At 48.6% G+C, this 18,153-nt stretch overlaps 4 protein-coding genes across 7 annotated transcripts in view; 2 read left to right on the top strand and 2 right to left on the bottom strand.

Annotated features, from left to right (window-relative positions):
- Positions 1–736: 736 nt before the first annotated feature.
- On the top strand, positions 737–1,290 carry LOC131213973 (UPF0184 protein AAEL002161). The gene is made up of 2 exons (XM_058208248.1): positions 737–976; positions 1,036–1,290. Exons 1-2 carry the CDS (start codon positions 829–831, stop codon positions 1,236–1,238), a joined length of 351 nt encoding a protein of 116 aa, XP_058064231.1. The 5' UTR covers positions 737–828; the 3' UTR covers positions 1,239–1,290.
- Positions 1,291–1,805: 515 nt separating this feature from the next.
- On the bottom strand, positions 1,806–7,136 carry LOC131213966 (neutral ceramidase). 3 transcript variants are annotated; one of them, XM_058208225.1, is made up of 4 exons: positions 7,106–7,136; positions 4,284–4,788; positions 2,352–4,174; positions 1,806–2,264 (listed from the first exon to the last, which is right to left on the bottom strand). In XM_058208225.1, exons 2-4 carry the CDS (start codon positions 4,407–4,409, stop codon positions 2,087–2,089), a joined length of 2,127 nt encoding a protein of 708 aa, XP_058064208.1. In that variant the 5' UTR covers positions 4,410–4,788; positions 7,106–7,136; the 3' UTR covers positions 1,806–2,086. The 3 variants fall into 3 exon arrangements, with proteins under 3 accessions (XP_058064208.1, XP_058064206.1, XP_058064207.1); XM_058208223.1 differs by lacking the exon at positions 7,106–7,136 and adding an exon at positions 6,103–6,228; XM_058208224.1 differs by lacking the exon at positions 7,106–7,136 and adding an exon at positions 5,406–5,529.
- A 2,202-nt stretch (positions 7,137–9,338) lies between these two features.
- LOC131213466 (prolyl 4-hydroxylase subunit alpha-1-like) lies at positions 9,339–12,616 on the top strand. The gene is made up of 6 exons (XM_058207508.1): positions 9,339–9,535; positions 9,641–10,128; positions 10,201–10,373; positions 10,556–11,107; positions 11,204–11,369; positions 11,506–12,616. The coding sequence occupies exons 1-6, from the start codon at positions 9,339–9,341 to the stop codon at positions 11,592–11,594; spliced, it is 1,665 nt and encodes a 554-aa protein (XP_058063491.1). The 3' UTR covers positions 11,595–12,616.
- A 30-nt stretch (positions 12,617–12,646) lies between these two features.
- Positions 12,647–18,153, bottom strand: part of LOC131213971 (J domain-containing protein) — a 22,520-nt gene continuing 17,013 nt past the window's right edge. For both annotated transcript variants that reach the window (XM_058208246.1, XM_058208247.1), the window contains exons 3-4: positions 16,503–16,604; positions 12,647–16,198 (exon numbers count right to left, since the gene is read on the bottom strand). In XM_058208246.1, the coding sequence (XP_058064229.1) occupies positions 15,848–16,198; positions 16,503–16,604 (453 nt within the window). In that variant the 3' untranslated portion in view covers positions 12,647–15,847. The remainder of the gene's footprint in view (positions 16,199–16,502; positions 16,605–18,153) is intronic.

Below are 18,153 nucleotides of genomic sequence, written 5' to 3' on the forward strand. Positions count from 1 at the left end.
ATTTGTTCGTAAAGCTCAAATAAGCACTCATTGTCGGTCTGAGTGTATTTGGAGATCCTGAGTGACAAACGTACGAAAAGAGTGTATCTAGTAACGGTAGACGTCATAATGTGCAATTACTATCTACTTCATACTTGTTGCTTGTTCCAACCAAAGTCAATTGAACCATGTAAATCCGATGTAGTACAATCGATGTCGATGTTTTCGTCTGCTTAGACAATTATGGGTTTCCAAGAAATGCGTCCGTAATGCGAATAAATGCTTCCGCCATAATCAACGATATAGCATTGGCTGACAGCTGTTACCATCGTATCAAGTTCATGTACAAAACTGGAAGCGCATGCGCTGCTTCTAAATGGCATCGCTTCTACAACACATCATGTAGTTATGTTTCTTGAAGTTTCCTTATGGAACTACCCTCCCTGCAAACAGGTTGGGAAGTAGGTCTGAGTTGCTTCCATCGACTTTATTTATAACGACGTTTCGCAACATGATACTGCTTCCACAACACACCAAGTGAGGTTGGCGTTGTATTTGTTTATGTCATCCATTGTTACTTACTCAATTTCGTCAATTGTTACTTACGAAAGTTACGTTACAGCTACAGCAAGACAATAACAACACGTTCATGACAGATGGCAGCCTAAAGCTTTCATTTATGACAGATGGCAGCTTTCGATCGCTTAAACGTCAACATTGATTGGCTGGAATCTCTTAACTTTCGAGCAGGGCAAAACAGTCATTAACAGTCAGATCAGGTGACTGGCGGACGACAAAATTCAGCTCTAGATTGTAAGTGTTGAGGTGAGAATCAAACAAATTGCAGCAATGCCTCCGGACCCGAAAGAAAATGCCAGCGACCAGAATACGCGGAACAAGGCGACAGTGTCGGACGAAGGTTCGGGTACTGAGCAGGCCGTTGATGAAAACAGTATGTCCGAGGACAACGACTTGGATCTGGATGAGGAAACAGAAGGTGACTATGGTTTTTTTCTCTGTAAAATGTTGCCGTTCGACTGATTGTCGTACCCATAGAGTTCCATTCGGTTAATGCGTCCCTGGATATGGTCAGTTCGGTGCTGGATGCCATTGAGCAGAGGAACGATTCCTTACGCGAGCAACTGTTGCAGCTGCTCGAGTCTCAGCGTGAAACATTGAAGTCGTTCAAGGAAGAAAATCAGCGCATTGCAGAGCAAAACGGAGCGGACGAGCCGGACACTGAACCGATGGATGAATAAGAAACCCTAGCACTAAAAACTGGATAAGAAAAACCTGAGTAAACTAATTCGAACTCCTAACAATTAATTTTTCTCACGTCTTTTCTCTTTTCAAAGTATATTTATGTTTGGTGTTGGGTGATTCATTTATGCCCTATTCATAAGTCTCTTTCAATAGCAACAGACGACCACGAGCTAGTAGAGTTAGTCTAGCTAGTGTGCGACATGTACTATACGCCTTTCCATATTTTGTACAATGTTGGTGTCCCAGCTTACCACAGCAAGAAAGGTATCGCAAGAAGTTAAGGGATTTTACGATGTTGCTACTTTGAGATATCGTACAATGTTTGTACTTGTTCTTAATCTTATTCGGTATCTTCACCGCTTCATTGGCGCACAGGTTCATGTAGTTTCCCTCCCATCGGGACGGTTTTTGCCCGTTCTTGATGCTTCCCTGGGTAGTACTGTCGTCCAGTCGAAGATTTTGTGAAACACGATTTAAGTAGCTTCAGTGTCGGCGTGAAGTATCACGTGAAACGAGAGAAACTGAAAGCAATCGAGTTAAATTTAAAAATATCCTAACGGTTTTATTGGTATTTTTCTTTCTTTTTTCTAAACTTATGAAGTGCGTTGGTGCAATGCGCCCTCCAAAGCCACACTCCTAACCATTTGCTAACACTCCTACCGCCAAACGCTCAGTGACTAGTCTATTTGGTAGAATACGACAACGAACGAAAAAAAACGGGCAATCGAATCGATGCGTAAATTCGGGTTGGTGCGTTCGGGAACCACCTGCGGAAGGCGGGACCAGGCGCCCATCAAATGCGGCCACATTCGGCCTGGTGGTGGTGGTCGGGTTCTTCCTGTGGCTAGCCAACCGTGAAAGGATTGGTTGTGCCGATGTACTGGTAAATCCCTCCAAGAATGTAACGATAGTAACCAAAGTGCTGAATACGGTACGTGCCGGCCTCCACGTTCGGGCCAATCGTCCAGTAGAACTCAATATCGCTGAACCCGAGGATTGTGGATGTGCGCTCCCAGCGGAACCTGCCAGAGAATGGAAAAGAGAGGGATGTGTGTTATATTCATCCGGTCAGAAGCGAAAGCAAGGATGTGCGCGACGGTGAACGGTACCTCGTTTCCCAGTCAGCATCGGTCGCCACAACTTTCCAGGTGTCGTTATCTTCCCTCTGCTGTTTCGACTGTCGCTGACGCTGCTCGACCGTGAAGTAGGTTTTATCGTGCATCAGATTGTTGCGCGGATTGCCGGCGATGAATACCGCGTGCACGGTATCGCCCCGTTCGTAACGTCCAGTCGGCTGCACCTTTACCTCACCAAAGTCTTTGCCGAGCGGGTGCGAATCGAAGATCACGCCGGTAGTGAGCGAAATCTGTTTGTCGTCTTCGTACGGTGGCGTAGGACCCAAATCGAGCGTCTCGTTTCGTACGATCGCCGCGGCCAGGTGACCGTACTGCTCCAGATAGATGGTAAGCGTATGCGGACCGTACAGTGTGGACGCACCCTCGTAACGCTGGACCTCGTACTCCTCCGGCGTGGTGATGTAACTCGAGTACATGTTTGACAGGCCGGCCACGACCACCTGCACTTCGGGTCCGCCGGCCGCCACCGCCGCCCGGGAGACGGCGCTCCGCAGCCGGCGGCCCGCCATCGTCGTGAATTCGCCGGGCACGGCCGCGATCATCAGGTCGCCCACCATCACCACTTGCGTCGGCACAATCTTCGGTTGCCAGTCGTATGGAAAGCGGGCTCGGCCAGTCGCCAGCAGGATCGGTTTCGGTGCTTGGCACTCCTTATCATCCGGCGTTGGTTCGGCGATAAAGTCGCGCACCACGTTCCACAGTACGTTGTCGGTGATCGTGCCCTGCTGGAAGTCGAACGCGCCCGGTCCGTCGGTGGTGCCGGCGGCGAAACTGTATCCCATGGCCGGCAGGCAACCTCGCACCCGGCGCTCCTCATCCGTCCCCTCCACCCGATGCGTCGCCTCGGCCACCGTCATGTCCACGTACTGGAGAGCGAATCCGATGCGACCCTTGATCTCGCGGCGGCGGTCAGGGTCCGCCAGCAGTGACGACGCCGCTCGGTACATCCGCTCCGCGATTATCGCCGTGCTCTGAAACATGTCATCGCCCGGACCGGATGCGAAGCAGACACCGGCCCCGCTCGGGCACGACGACGTAAGCACGTCGCACGGCAGGCCAGTCTTCTCGCACACCGGCTCGCGGATGTTGGGTGACGAGTCGCCCAGGTTGCTTGCGGCGAACACACCCACAAACTCGCCCTTGCCGACGAGAGCCCCCGGGTTGTGTTCCTGCTCCAACAGCACCGACGCGTAGCCAACGTTGTCACTCGACACCAGCCGGTTCGTGTTGTTCATCGATGTCGGGTGCACCGCGAACCAGTTAATGACCCCGAGCACCGTCGCCTCGTCGTTCGCGCTTACGAACTGCAGCTGCACGAGACCTTTGTCGACGTTGTCCCGGTACTGGGCGCGCTCTTCAGGTGGATTGTTCTCGTACGCGCTGGGACTGCGGTTAACATTTGCATCCTGCACTTCGGTTTCCGCGACGAATAACCGCGCCTCCACCATGTTGTTGTGCGCTCTAATAACACTTTGCGCGATGCCATGCACGAGCGCGTTGAACGTCTCCGACACGAAACCCAGCGACGTCAGATCGTACAGCAGGTACATGAGGAAGCCACCTGGCGTCGAGTGGGTGTGCGACCCGCTGACGATCACGTTGGCGTCCGTGTAGAGCTCTCCGTACTTCTTCTGTAGCACCGCCAGTACCTCTCGCTTCACCGCGTGCCCCATCATACCGGCGTCGACACTGACGAACACGAACCGATGCCCCGGGGCGTCCTCCACCACATAAGACCGGGCGTACTGGCGCAGATGGATACCGGCCCCGCGTTGAGCCAACTGTGCGTACCCCATCTACACGAAAGAACCAACAAAGAGGCGGTCAGATGGTCTCCTTTAATCCTACAATAACAGAGCACAGAGAGAGAGAGAGAGAGACTGGGGGAGAGTACGAAGCACTTACGAATGTGATCTCGACCGACGGGCCGGTACAGTCGGCCCTGCCAACCCCGACACGGTAAACGGCCGCGGCCCCGTTGACGATGGCGGCTAGCAGCAACAGAGCTGCTCCTGCCCGTGCGGTAAGCATCCGGAATGTGTTGGGTGGTGATTTGTGGCTGGTGGTTGGGCGAGGCTAATCAAACCTTGATTGATGATTGATAACACTGCTTTTCGACCAGAAGTTGGCGCGTAGAAGAGCTTGCCCCGTCGCACTCTAGCGTCGTTCCGTTTCCTGCCTCACTGGGACACTGGCTGCCTCTCTTAAATGTTTTCACTTTCCTTGCACCACGCTACGATGCGGCGGTCTACACGACGTTGCGCTGGATGGAAGCGGCTGTTGCTGCTGCCGGCATAGTGCTGTGGCTGCAGTTGCCGCGGACTGTGATCACCGTCAGATCGCTTCTCTCGCAGCAGCACCTTCTTCACGCTCCGGTCCCGGATGCCTATTCTCACGGGACGCGGGATCGCTGAAAATACGTTGAATTCAGAAATAGTTAGTACAACACACTGTCAAAAACAAAAACAAAACAGATCAGTTGGTGGGCAGATGATGTTACACGGGGCTCTACTGGCTGCCGTTTTCAACGTCGCTCTGTTCCGGGTGTGATTTCCGGTTCAATCTTTGTTCGACGACTGGACTGGTTTGAACCACAACCCGCGCAGTGGGACTCTGCAACATGCCGTGTAGTATGCTAATCACCCACTCCTGCTTGCCCACCACTTACTCTAGGGGCGATTGTTGTTGAAGATAACCGGACCCCGGTGTCGATAGCAGCAGTGGTAGCGGATCGGGTGTATTCGGCGCCCGTCATATTTTCTAACCCTCTCGCACTTCATTATTCGACGTCCGGGGACCGGAAGAAACCGATAGCCGGGGCGCTATCGGCGTCCGACCGGCGTGTCACATGCCCATTACCCACCGATTCGGCAATCTGAATCGGTGGTAGCTCAGCACAACAATTACCGTCCGCCAGAGCCATGTATACAATGATGTCGCCCGTCTGGGTTTCAGGATGTGCTTCCGTTTATCTACGATCTGAATCCGTTGGCGCAGCATCTCTGCTCTGGCGATGCGCTCACTCACCATGGGAAAAACAAACTGTAGAAGTCCATCAACAGCCAGTATCACAGCCACAACGAAGGAACACTTGTCCTCCCTACTGACCACAGTTCGACAAAGGCAAACATAACAAAAACCAAGAAGCCACTGCCCCTTTTCGCCAAACACTACCATGACCACCGTCACCGAAACCGCCCCACCAACGTTAGCGTTAGTTAATTGTCACGAAATAGTGTCGAAAAACAGTAAATAATAGTTATCGATTACATAACGCACTACGCTGCGCCGTCACCTGCTCGGGGCTGGCTCGGGCCACAGGCACCTACTGGCACCACAGCAAACAGGCCCGGGCGGTCGGTTACCGCATAAAATATGTATTTCATCGTGTTTAAATTTCACCTCCCCCGTTCGCGGCGGATTGTACGCCGAGAGGTTGAAATCGCAATCATCTCCGTTCGCGTTCTGAGCTCCTATAGTGGTAGCATTTTGTCAAGTGGAGGCACACGGGAGTTTTTGTTTCCTTTTTGCAAGTTTACTTGTTTACTAAGTATCTGTAGGCCTAATACGCCCAATTTTCGTGGCATTGATAGATGCTTTCGTGCTGCCGACGCCGTATTCGACAAATTGATAACGATGAGTAACGTTGCATCAAAGAATTGCTACAAAACTTACTGTAACTCCATACGCTTCCATCCATCGTTTATGTGTGTTCTACATATACCTGTGGTGAAATCCAAAAGAATCGGGCCTGGTATCCAAGAATTAACGACGAGAGAAACTGTTTCTCGTTTCACTAATAACACATGTTGGCAATAAGACAACGTTTAATCTTCTGCTCACCGCGTTTCAACACTGATACACGCTTTGCTGTTTGAAAGCTTGACAACGGCTCGGTAGCCAACGCACTTGCACATCGGCTGGTTCATTGGACAATGGACAAATACGAATGGAAATTAATCGTACCATCCTGTGATATTTATGCGCACTGTAGCTGTTGCTATTTTTTTGTTATCAGATAATTGAGATGATTGCTGGTCAAGTGGCGATCAATCCCGGTCCTTATGTATACATTGACATCGGCGCTCGGTGGCGTGTGCAAAGGGCACAACATGTCGAGAAATGCAATCTAGTCGATCTATCTGGCCGGAAATGTTTTATACAAAACGCTGTTGACGTACAAAAAGCTGGCGCAAGTACAAAAGCCGACATTGTTCAGCCATTGTCCAAATGTCCTTATTAAAATAATCCTTAAACAGCGCAGCAAACGAAGGGGCTGCTCAGCAGAAGAATCGCAGCGCATGTTGCAGTTGCAGTGCATTAGGCTAGCTTGCAGTGCTGACGAATAGTACGCATGTGTGTACGCTTGTATATGACAAGGTACGTGTCTTTAACCCCGAGCAAACGCACGGGAGTCAGGGTCAGCCGCTTGCGTTGTCGCACTACACCATCGCATGACCATGCCCATTCGCATTACATGGCCTCGGCTGTGGTTTTGCTTTTGGTGTTCACGCTTAGTTTCCTTTTCCCCAAATGCATTCTCTGGCGTGCGCCGTCCTATTGCACTTTGTTGCAGTGACACATATTTATAGCGAGCGTAACGTCCCAGCCCTCTACTCGTGTTGCGTTGCGAAAATTCGGATGGAACGGAGTCAATCTCGATAACGCTACCACCACCGGATCACGCTAGCCTCTCTAGGGGCCATGCGGAACGGGAAAGGACCTACCTGTCTCACATCGTCGTTTGTGCTGTCGGGCTTTAGTCAGGCTCGCTTTCTCGCATCATTCACGCTGGAGACGGCCGACGGTAGCTCAAATCCATCACAGGATCACTCCCAGGATCACCACTGCACGACCTCTGCTTACTTTGGAGCTGCTTGGAGAAACCGAGCCGAGGTGAATGAATAACCTCAACAACGGTGGTAAACACTGCAAACAGCACAACAAAACTACTCGTATCGAGGCAAGCGAACGAAGCACCATCAACCACACATTGCACCTGTGGCGGCGCGTCAAGCGATGTGAACGGCCAACATGGCCCGGGGCCGAAATCTGGAATCCATTCCCGAGGCGGGCAGCACAAAGCGTCCAAGATCTCGACTGAAATTGAGATGATGAAACAAAGGTGAATGGAGCGCGACAGAGAAACAGAACTCTTGAAGAAGCGTGCAGAAAACGGAGAAAGAGAGAAAGGGAGAGTGATAAAGAGTGCAAGGGTGGTAGGGGAGTAATAAAGAAAGGCCGAACGAACCACATGCAGCTTCGGGAAAGCCCCCGAAGCCGTCGTGTGTTGTGACACAACTCGTGTCTCATCTCTCTCTCTCTCTCTCCTTCACGCTGATGCTGTCGCTCTAGTTTCGTTTCAACTCTCTCGTCTATGTTTTCTTTTTGTTTCTGGGTGCTATTGAACATTGTCAACTATCAACAATTGATTTGTGGGCTACTTTCAACGGTATGTCAAACTTTAAACACACACAGTCGTAAGGTTTTTGACAGCAGCCGAAAACAAAACTGGAAACCTTGCCTCCCCATTGCACTTTCACTCTTTGTTTCTGTGAACTTTTTAAAAACTTTTCTTCTGGTGTTTTTTTAATGCACGTCGCTGTTCGTCTTTGTTCTTACCATAACTTTCTTACCCATTTTCCAGTTCTCTTTTTTGCCAGTTTGGAATGTGCGAAAACAAGAAATATTTTGTTTATCCAATTCAACACAGGTGGTGCCGGTCTCTGCTGTACAGTACTCGCCGGTATCTAATAATAGAAAATTCAATGTTTACTTTCGTCTCGCTAGTACCAAGTAGGAAATTGTGATTCAACTTTTGGCCTCACCTAATAGAATTCGGATTACATGGAGCCCTGTTGTTGTGATGCTGCAAAGAGTGAGAGGGGCAGAAAGTGAAAAAGAGCCGGTAGGTGGACGAAAGGGAAAGGACGAAGCGCATTAGCGCAGGAGGAAGGATAGCACGAACTGTGCGTTCCGTTTGCCATCGTCTGGTAATCGCGTCCAGTAACGCACTTTGACAGCTGGTGGTGCTACGTGACCGCGTGTGCGTGCGTGTTGCTTCGCTCTCGCTTCCTTAGCCTAGAGAACCTCTCCGTTCGTTCCGCTAGCCATTCGTGTAATCAACAATTGCTGTCGGCGGCCACGAGTACAGTGCGCTGGTTTAGTTTCGTCCCGGGAGCTGTTAAGCCGTGTGCCAGACACGGCCGCGCGATCCAGCACCAACCAGTGTGCTGTTCTGGGAAGTCTCAACCAGCGTAACGGCAACGTCGTCGGTCGCAGTCGGAGTAAATAAGGTAGCGGTTCAAATGTGCAAACAGCAATCTTGGGTTGGGTTCCGGGAATTCGCGCCCAGAAAGTGAAAGCCGGCGTCAGGGGATTGGTGATTGTATTACTGACGACCCTGAAGGTTGAAAGTTTCAAGTTCCAGCCAGCAACACAGCCACCGAGCATCCAAGCAATCAAGCAACCAACCAACCAACCAACCAACCGACCGATCGGCGATAAAAGACTACACAGCGGCGGCTGGTACAGTAATGTGTTCTGCATCTGATGCACATCTGCTGTCGGTGGCGGTTTAGCTCGCCCACGCATCGCGTTTCACGCACGCACCAACGCATACCAATCCATACGGCACACGAAAATAAGAAACCCACTGCCGCCAGCCACTCAACTTCCGGCTTTGCTTTTGAAGCACGCTAGCTTCGGGCACATGTGTTATGATCGTTATCAGTTTCGGAGCCCGTCCAAAACGCTGGTGTGGCGACTCGCTCAGTTAGTGAACTAGCGACAATCTCCTGATAAACAGTTCCGAAATTAGGCCGTCGATTTGTGTGCTGAAATTTGGCTGCGGTTAGAAACTTGGCATCTGCTGTGTGTTGAACGCGCGGTTGCGGTCTGTTTCCGTTCCGTTTGGTTTGGCGGGCTGCCGGACGTGGCTGGCCGCACACACAACCTACGATGGCGACGCGAGGCGCCACGCACTGGCTAGTAATGGTGGCGATGGTGCTGATGGCGGCATGCCTTTCGGCGGCCACCGGCGAACTCTTTACCGCGCTGGCCGACATGGAGGAACTGCTGGAGACGGAAGCCGTGCTGATTGCCAATCTGGACAATTACGTACAGGCGCAGGAGGAGAAGCTGCTGCAGCTACGACGGTACGTCACTCTGATCTGGTTTACTTTTAATGATAATCGCAAACATTCGGTAACGATGTGTTTCTGGTGTTTCTTTCGCATGTATGCTGCGGTTGCGATTCGAAGGAAGGTGCAAGAGTATCGGCGCGAGCATGCTGAAGCGGCTCGGGACGTCAGTACGTACCTGTCGAACCCGGTGAATGCGTTTCTGCTGACCAAACGTCTAACCACCGACTGGCGGTACGTTGAGAATCTTATGACGTACGAGGTGGGCAAAGAGTTCCTTGAGAACGTCACCAGCTACCGGAGCGTGCTGAAGTTTCCGTCCGACGAGGATCTCAACGGAGCGGCCGTGGCGCTGATGCGTTTGCAGGATACTTACAACCTGGACACGGCCAGCGTTGCCCGCGGCGTGCTCGACGGGGTGCAGTACAGCACCGAACTGTCGGCGGGCGACTGTTTCGAGCTCGGACGCCAAAGCTACCTGAACGGGGACTACTACCACACGGTGCTGTGGATGCGCGAGGCGATGGACCGCCTGACCCAAGAGGTCAACCGAACGGCCATGAAGGAGGACGTGCTGGAATATTTGGCGTTTTCCACTTTCAAGCAGGGTATGGACAAGCGTATGGGAAGGTCCGTCCGACAACACAGGCAATTTCAAGAGCACATCTCTCCCACGCTAGGAAACATTCAAACGGCGCTTTCAATGACGGAGGAGCTGCTGGAGCTGGTGCCGAATCATGAGCGAGCCGTCAGCAACAAGGCGTACTATGTGAAGGAATTGGAGAAAGAAACGCATCACAAAGTCCTGCGAGGTGACGACGGCAGTGCGGAAGTGCCAGTTGACGTCAACACGGTGAGTAAGCTGTATTTTTGTTGTTTTTACTTGGCTTTGGCATCGACGCATTTTGACACCGTTTTGTTAACACGAATTGTGCACTCTGTGCAAAAATTCGAACCTCCTTCGAAACTCCCCATCTCCATCCAACATGCCACACCATTTGCGTCTGGGACGATGTTTGCACTTCGCCACAGAAGATCTACAAGGGCGACAACAGTCCACATGTATACGACCGAACCGAACGGAAGCTGTACGAGCAGCTGTGCCGAGGTGAGCAACAGCTATCAATCGAGCTCCGATCCAAGCTCGTCTGCCGCTACACCACCAACCGTTCGGCGTTTTTGCGGATCGCACCGCTCAAGCTAGAGGAGGCATATCTGCGTCCGTACATCGTGATCTATCACGACGTGATGTCCGACTGGGAGATCGAGCGCATCAAGCAGTACGCCCGGCCCCGGTTCCGGCGGGCAACGGTTCAGAACTACAAGACGGGCGAACTCGAGTTCGCCAACTATCGTATCAGCAAGTCGGCCTGGCTGAAGGACACCGAGGACGAAATGATCCGGGCGATCAGCTTGCGGGTGGAGGACATGACCGGGCTAACGATGGAGACGGCCGAGGAGCTGCAGGTGGTAAACTATGGCATCGGTGGGCACTACGAGCCCCATTTTGATTTTGCGCGCCGCGAAGAGCGGAACGCATTTAAGAGCCTCGGTACCGGCAACCGAATTGCGACCGTACTTTTTTACGTGAGTATCGCCGTCGCCGAGTATAGCACTCCTGTTTTAGTTTGAGTTGCTGTTTGTTTTGCTACCATTGCTTCTCATACCACCCTCCGCCCGTAGATGAGCAACGTGACGCAGGGTGGTGCCACGGTGTTTCCCTCGTTGCATATGGCCCTCTGGCCACGGAAGGGTACGGCTGCTTTCTGGTACAATCTACATGCTTCGGGTTACGGTGATTACTCAACGCGTCATGCAGCTTGCCCGGTTCTCACCGGTACCAAATGGGGTAAGAGATTTTTGTTTCTGTACTTGTGTTAAACGTTTTTGCTACTCATACAAATAATTACAACTTCAAATGGGGTTGAAAAAAAGAGTTTTACTTACAATACCGTTTAATCGTATGTATTACTTTTCTTTTGCAGTTTCCAACAAATGGATTCACGAACGAGGTCAGGAGTTTCTTCGACCGTGCGAATTGCTTCCGGACCATCCGGCGGACAGGTTTGAGTAGTGTGCTGTTAATGTCGATTATGATTACGATTGACCGTTATCTACTCATCTACCCTTAAGTCAAACAGCAGACCCATCTGACCAGTGTCGCCATTCTATTTGCCATCGTAACGTTGCCATTACTTACCGTTAACATGTATCCTTTTTAGCTCATAGTATACCACTGATAAGTTACTGCTTATAGTTATAATTACCCACGAGGTGCAGTCGAAAGAGGCCAAAAACCAAATGAACTTGCAAACAAATCTCTCTAGCCATTACGCCATTATACAAAATACTCTGCCGTCATTAATTTTTTTTTCCTTTTTGTAATTGCGTTCCAGCATCTTTCGCGCGATAAATCTTAACGTAATTTTAGTAAATGTATACTTCTACAGTTATTCGTGTGCTGAATTCCATAGCGGCTGGAAACTTTTTCTGCGTTTGTGGACCACTTGAGAGTTTGTTTCGATTTACAACAGAAATAACTACGACGTCCTCCTCGCCAGTGAAAGTGAAACACCGGGAAAACTACAACTGAAGAACAAATCGTGAAAAAGCAATTTAAATGCTTCGTATTGAGGCAAACAGATGTAACCGCAAACATTGTGCATCGAAACACCAAACATTTTAACTAGTTCATTGAACAAAGTAAAATCAAAACTCACCGCGGGCGATAGGAGGAGTACACGCTCGCTCACTGTATGGTTACATTTCTACGATTTGAGGCGTTACCAAAAATATACATAAATATATACATATACACATATACGTTTTAAATGGCTGGTTCAAAAGTATTTAACAGAATAAAAATAGAGACCTGTTGGAGGCGGTGAGAGGGAATTGAAAAATAAAATGGTTGTCCTCTCTACTCTACTTAGGCTTGTATCGCAAATGGAAAAACGAACAATAAGAACGTGCTAGTCTAGCGCGTGCTAGCTAGCCCACGAGGGGAAATAGATCATTTGTACGTAAAACATTCGCATCGTGGTTCGGTTTTTACAACAAAATCTGCCCGAAACCTGCAACGAATGCAGGATACGTTTGATGGTAAGCTTCTGGAAGCAATAAAAGCATAGACAAATGCTTTTCGCTATAGAGTTGCAAAATGTTACTTTATTCAGTGTGTAAAAGGGGTAAAGTTGAGCATCAACCACTGCCATCGGTAGCTGGTATGCTCCACTAACGGTTGTTACTTTTTGTAGAAAAGTTTAACGCTGCGCAGGGATCATGCGCGCGCTATGCAAACGGCTGGAAGTGAAGAGCACACTTTGTCATACATTGATCGCTTTTTTATAATATTTTGCTTTGTTTTATGCGTTTTAAACTAATTAGTGTTGCAAATGTTTCGCCTCGGGCGTGCATCATCTTGTGTATTTCTTCATGATGGTTGTGTATGTGAGTGTATGTTTATTTTGTGTGTGTGCAGTGTATTCATACAGGCATATCATCTGTATTTTGTGTACTGTAGTGTTTATCTTCCTTCATGCATTCATATGGTTGTTGTCGGTAGTAACAGTAGTTGTTACTATACTCTTGTGTATATGGGTACTGCTAAACATTGAATATGTGATTTGCACACAACTGAATTCTCCACAACAAACTTCAATTGGTATCGTATTGTTTTATCTTGGCTTGCTATGGAACGTATTTAACAAGTTTCAGCTTTGCAGGGTGTCTGGCTGTGTTTGGGCCTGTAGGTCAGTTTAAGAAAGATTGGATTTTCCTTTTACCTTATGCATTCGAATCTATCATGCCGTCGAACTGTTGAACCGCTGAGTCCGTACAATTTTTAACCAACGTTTGCTAATATATTCCCGGAAGATAGGGATACAGGATAGGAACAACAACGTAAAATCACATTTGGGATCATCCCCTTATAGGGGCGCGTATTTTCAGCTTTGGTCCTTTGACCTGATTGCAACTAGATCTGTACATGCATAGCTTTACGCTCAATTCTCGATTTGCTGCCGAATAACGGGGTTATACATGGGTTCTACACTTTGATATTGTTTTTCCAACCTTCTTGGCACCTGTTTAAGTAATGGTAATGAATAGCAATATTATTAAGATTAGTGTTATTTTTCAGAGCTTCCAATAACAAGATAATTAACAGCAGGTCATCGCAGGTAACAAATTCTGGTCATCGTATGTGCTGCAATCTCTCCTCACATTTATGTGTTTATAAATCTCCTTATCTTCTGATACGACATATAACGTAGAACGACAATAGACGCATAATCTGGGTTCCTGCATCACAGGGACATTTTTTGTGCTACATTCTATGCAGAGCAACATCTGGAACAGTGCTGATGTCCCATCCCGGAAGGTTTTTTTTGTCTTCAATAGTGTGAAAGTAGTTGATCGGTTACCTTACCGGAAGCAATTGTCGAACGGAAGAAAGTGCGTGTGGGTTTGTGTTTAGGGATATCCACGTTAAGAGCTAATCTAAAAACACGTGTTTCTATAAATAGTTGGAAAAATAAACCCAAACACATTCAGTCTCGAGAGCCAGGTTTTTTCAGGTTCCGTAAAGTTTCAGTTTGTTTCATATTTTTTCTCTTTTGATTGCTTCCAAGTTCCAGTGACATTTAAATTGCTACTTTGAGTACTGTTACTCTTCCGATGTGAACCGTTGTGCTTCTAAGCACAGGCGTTTAGGGATGCCTTTTTGCATGTGTCTTTTTTAGTTTAGAACGTTTGGTTGTTTTTGGTAAGAGGTGCTTCAGTTTTTTCGGGTAGTTAAAAATATCTCAAAAAGGGATTTCTTTTCATGCAAGTTTTGTCACAGGTTCCACCACCACAGCACCAGCGCCATTGCAGAGGGAATGTCAATGCGTGCTACATGCTTCATAGGCATCCTACATACACTTACGCACATTTGCAGCACATCCTTAGCAGATTTTCTCGGTTGGACTGGCGGGACGAGAGGTGGGGCGATAAGATAGAGCACAACTGGTACGGAGGTTTTACATTCACACATTATCACCTACATAGCTTGATTTAAAATGGTACATTGTCGAAAGCGAAGCTCTCTTTCTCCTATAGATATACCACATATAAGGTAAAAAGGTATATGGGTAGGTATATGTCGTATGCATCGCAGCATTCTCCACAGTGTGTACCATAAAATACTATAAAATAGAGAGCATCGGTTCGATTTGCTTGGTTTCGAATGGTGTTCTATTCAATCAAGGTCGCTTGGTTGCGAGCCGCAAATCTTTGAGGTAAACGCCGCAAATATGTTTTATGCGTTTTAAACCCGGTTCTTATGGAAATCATTACTCTTGTCGTGTTTTGACGTCTTACATCATTGCATTTGCTAAATTTAAATGATTCTCGGCGGTTATTTTGCCGATCCTTCCGAACAGCTGTTCCGCGGAAGTTGGATGTTTAGTTTTGGTTCGTTACGGCACACATATATTCGCAACCATTGTCGTCATCGTTTGCTAAGTTACAACCCTATACGCGCATGGTTAACTTCTCTGCTTTTCGTAAAATTACCATCATCCACTTAGCATAAATAAAATGTACAATGTCAATCGATTACGGCATTTTAAGTGAGAGAAGGGAATACTGAGAGCACGAGAGATCATGATCGGGGAGAATTTTGGGTTTGTTTTTCTCTCTATCTCATTTTAGGAGGAAATTTGTCTTCGCCAATGTGTGTGATCTACTGCAATGTTTGGTTAAATTGCCTATGGCGTCTGGAATGTTTCATGCCATGCGACATACATTCGTAGGTAAATTATACGTTTCTTCACATTCGGTGCACTCTTTCAGTATGGGGTGTACTGCCGCTATTTTGTAACCATCTTCGTGCAATCATAAATCCCTGCAAGTGGATTGCGGAGTTTTTGAGATAAATCATTTGTTATAGGTTCATTGAATAGATGTGCTTTTTGTTGCCTATCGGCCCAGCTAACGAATTTTTGTCAACACTGTGGAATGTTAGTAGATAGTAACAAAAGAGGTAAAAAATTATGTAAAAAAAAGAAAAATAACAATGATAACAATGATGATAAAACAGTGATCTAACACTAAACTAACTACTAACAAAAGAGGGCCATCCTAGCACATCTCTTAATCAGATCATGGCGCAATTAACTATCGAAGTGCTTTCAATCGACTCAGGAGGGGAGGAGTGGTTGATTTTCTTAAATTCCCACTGCTTACTATGTCGTGTTTCGTAAAGATAGAAAAGGCGGGCCAGGTTCAACGATAGACGTGCCATAGAGTGAAACGGCATGCGTATGAGGTTACTGCAGACCCGCTTTATATCTCATAGTTGCGGAACTTGTTGACAACTTCGCTCGAGTTTTCTGTGCCCCATTCACCCTTCCGGCTGCCGTAGTAGAGGGCTGCTCCGCCTTCCGAGGCGCGCCGGTGGGCCGGGTTGGGCTGCGCGGCACTGAGCCCGGATCCCGAACCTGCAGCACCGGGGCCGGAAGCACCGGCGCCGTCCGGTAGCATTCGGTCTTTGGTCTTCGGGATAGCCCAGTGCATGCTCTGCTGGACGTGCTCTTTCATTCCGAGCCAGTTTTTGTAGCTGATCTGGATGCCACTGTTGCGCCACTTGTCGTAGCTGGCCCGCTTCTCCGGATCGCACAGTGTTTCCTTCGCTTCCTGTGCAAACGAACGAGGGTAAACGAAGAATTACTTATCACACCACACGGCAAAGTGTATGCTATGACAGCGTGCAAAATCAAAATTGAAATCACCGCCGTTAGCTAATAAGTGAATGAAGCTGTCTCCGGTTCCGGTGTGAGAACGACGGTAGTCAAGATCCCGAGTAACGGGAGGGGAAATTAGTGCAGACAAGAAATTAAAAAACGGGCATAAAAGTAGAAGGTACATCGGTCATCGTCAATTCGTCGTTTGGGATCTCGCCGGAGTGTTGGAGGGGTGTTGTCCCTAAGCGTTCGCTTACTTTCAACTGCTGAAACTTTGCTTCCGACTCCTTGTCGCCAGCGTTTTTATCCGGGTGGTACTGCAGGGCCAATATTTTAAATTCCGCTTGAATCTGGTCAACCTGTGGATGTTGAAAGCAAAGAACATATTAACTTTTGGAAGTGCAGATAGAGATAGAGGACTAAAGAGGGCACTCTACTTCTGCTTGTTGGGCTGCGTAACCTAACACTCCCTTCTCACACGACCCCGCCCGCAGCGCTTGCTGGCAGTAGTACAGAATGAGGTGGATGTGACAGGTGCTCAACCGACAGGTCCGGAACTGGAGAGTGGGAATTGCAATGCGGAAGATAGAAATGCGGCACCCACATTCACCCCACTTCACGGAGTCCTGCGTCCATAGCAATAATGCTGCACCTAAATGCAAGCACATGCTATCATCTGACCCAACTCATCCACACAAGGACACTCACATTTAATAGTATGGTGCGCAGCCGTGGGGTAGTAGGAAAGGTGTAACAGATGAAGAGTGTGGTTCTCATTGTCGGTGACCTACTTCGACCGTGCGCTGTTTATTTACTTGCCGCGGCTACGGTGAATGGGGGTCATCATATCTCATGTTTATTTACGGCAGGATATACTCATGATCCTCGTACTGCACTGATGAGCCAAAACCGTGTACACACGGTGTACACAGCAAAGGTCATACTGTCATTACCTCGCACCACGCACTCTCTCCCTCATCTACGTATTATCTCACACTCACACCGGCAAGAAGGAGTGTGGACTAGCGGACTGGACACACCAATCTTTCGGGTGCAGCCGGACCAAAAAAGGGGTGGTTTGCTAGCTATTTACTGTCCAAACTTGACTTGTTTGTTCCGATAGCTGTGCGATAGAATGCGAAGTACTGGTGCTGCGGTGCCAAAAGCGACCCGAGAGTGCAATGAGATGACCGACCGAGAGTGCCTGGATGACAGCCGTCCTGTATCGTGGTGTGCTAATCCATGCTTTGAGTCTGTACTTTTCTACTTTTAGCTGCACCAAATAAATGTGTGCAATCTAACACCGCACCGATTCCATGCAGATTAGGGAGCAGGGCAGTGCCATGTACACTTTTCGCATTGTTACTAAAAGCTGATTCGATAAAACTAGTTGGATCTAGTTGGAGTTGGTAGTTGGATCAGCTGATGGAGGTGGCGGAACCTGGCCGCATTAGTTGCTGTGCCATCAGTGCGCTGAGAGGGAAAATAGATCTGAAGATAAGGAAAGAGAGCGAGAGAGAGAGTCGAGGGAGTCGAGAGAGAAAGAGTGCGAACACACGGAGGTGTACGCGATTAGTGGACGATCGATAACAGAGATTTGGATACGATTCTGGCACTTGTTTTTGTCTGGATCGCAACTTTTTTTATAGAACCTTGGGAGTTGAAACATTCGAGCTGTGTCGGCGGGTCGTCGAGCTGGGTCACCGTTCACAGACCAAGGGCAAGGATAGTTGGGCGAGGATCGCACGGAATGGTGGTGTCATCGGAACGTTATAAAATCAGGGCTGGAGAGAGAGAGAGCGATAAAAGGGGGAAGAGAGAGAACGAGGGGCGGGTAGCAGAGAGAGTGCGAAAGATAGATAGAGAGAGAGAGAGAGAGAGAGAGAGAGAGAGAGAGAGAGAGAGAGA

Source organism: Anopheles bellator, chromosome X, assembly GCF_943735745.2.
Source record: "Anopheles bellator chromosome X, idAnoBellAS_SP24_06.2, whole genome shotgun sequence".
Taxonomy (NCBI): Eukaryota; Metazoa; Arthropoda; class Insecta; order Diptera; family Culicidae; genus Anopheles; species Anopheles bellator.

What these genes read in the sequence shown, in the direction of transcription:
- LOC131213973 (XM_058208248.1), top strand. Translation starts at nt 829, where the DNA reads ATGCCTCCGGACCCGAAAGAAAATGCCAGCGACCAGAATACGCGGAAC. An exon ending in TCTGGATGAGGAAACAGAAG is followed by an intron (nt 977 to 1,035) that starts GTGACTATGGTT and finishes TCGTACCCATAG; the next exon opens with AGTTCCATTCGGTTAATGCG.
- LOC131213966 (XM_058208225.1), bottom strand. Translation starts at nt 4,409, where the DNA reads ATGCTTACCGCACGGGCAGGAGCAGCTCTGTTGCTGCTAGCCGCCATC. An exon ending in CGTCGGTCGAGATCACATTC is followed by an intron (nt 4,175 to 4,283) that starts GTAAGTGCTTCG and finishes TCTTTCGTGTAG; the next exon opens with ATGGGGTACGCACAGTTGGC. An exon ending in GATGCTGACTGGGAAACGAG is followed by an intron (nt 2,265 to 2,351) that starts GTACCGTTCACC and finishes ATTCTCTGGCAG; the next exon opens with GTTCCGCTGGGAGCGCACAT.
- LOC131213466 (XM_058207508.1), top strand. Translation starts at nt 9,339, where the DNA reads ATGGCGACGCGAGGCGCCACGCACTGGCTAGTAATGGTGGCGATGGTG. An exon ending in GTTTTCCACTTTCAAGCAGG is followed by an intron (nt 10,129 to 10,200) that starts GTATGGACAAGC and finishes CTCCCACGCTAG; the next exon opens with GAAACATTCAAACGGCGCTT. An exon ending in TCTCACCGGTACCAAATGGG is followed by an intron (nt 11,370 to 11,505) that starts GTAAGAGATTTT and finishes TTTCTTTTGCAG; the next exon opens with TTTCCAACAAATGGATTCAC.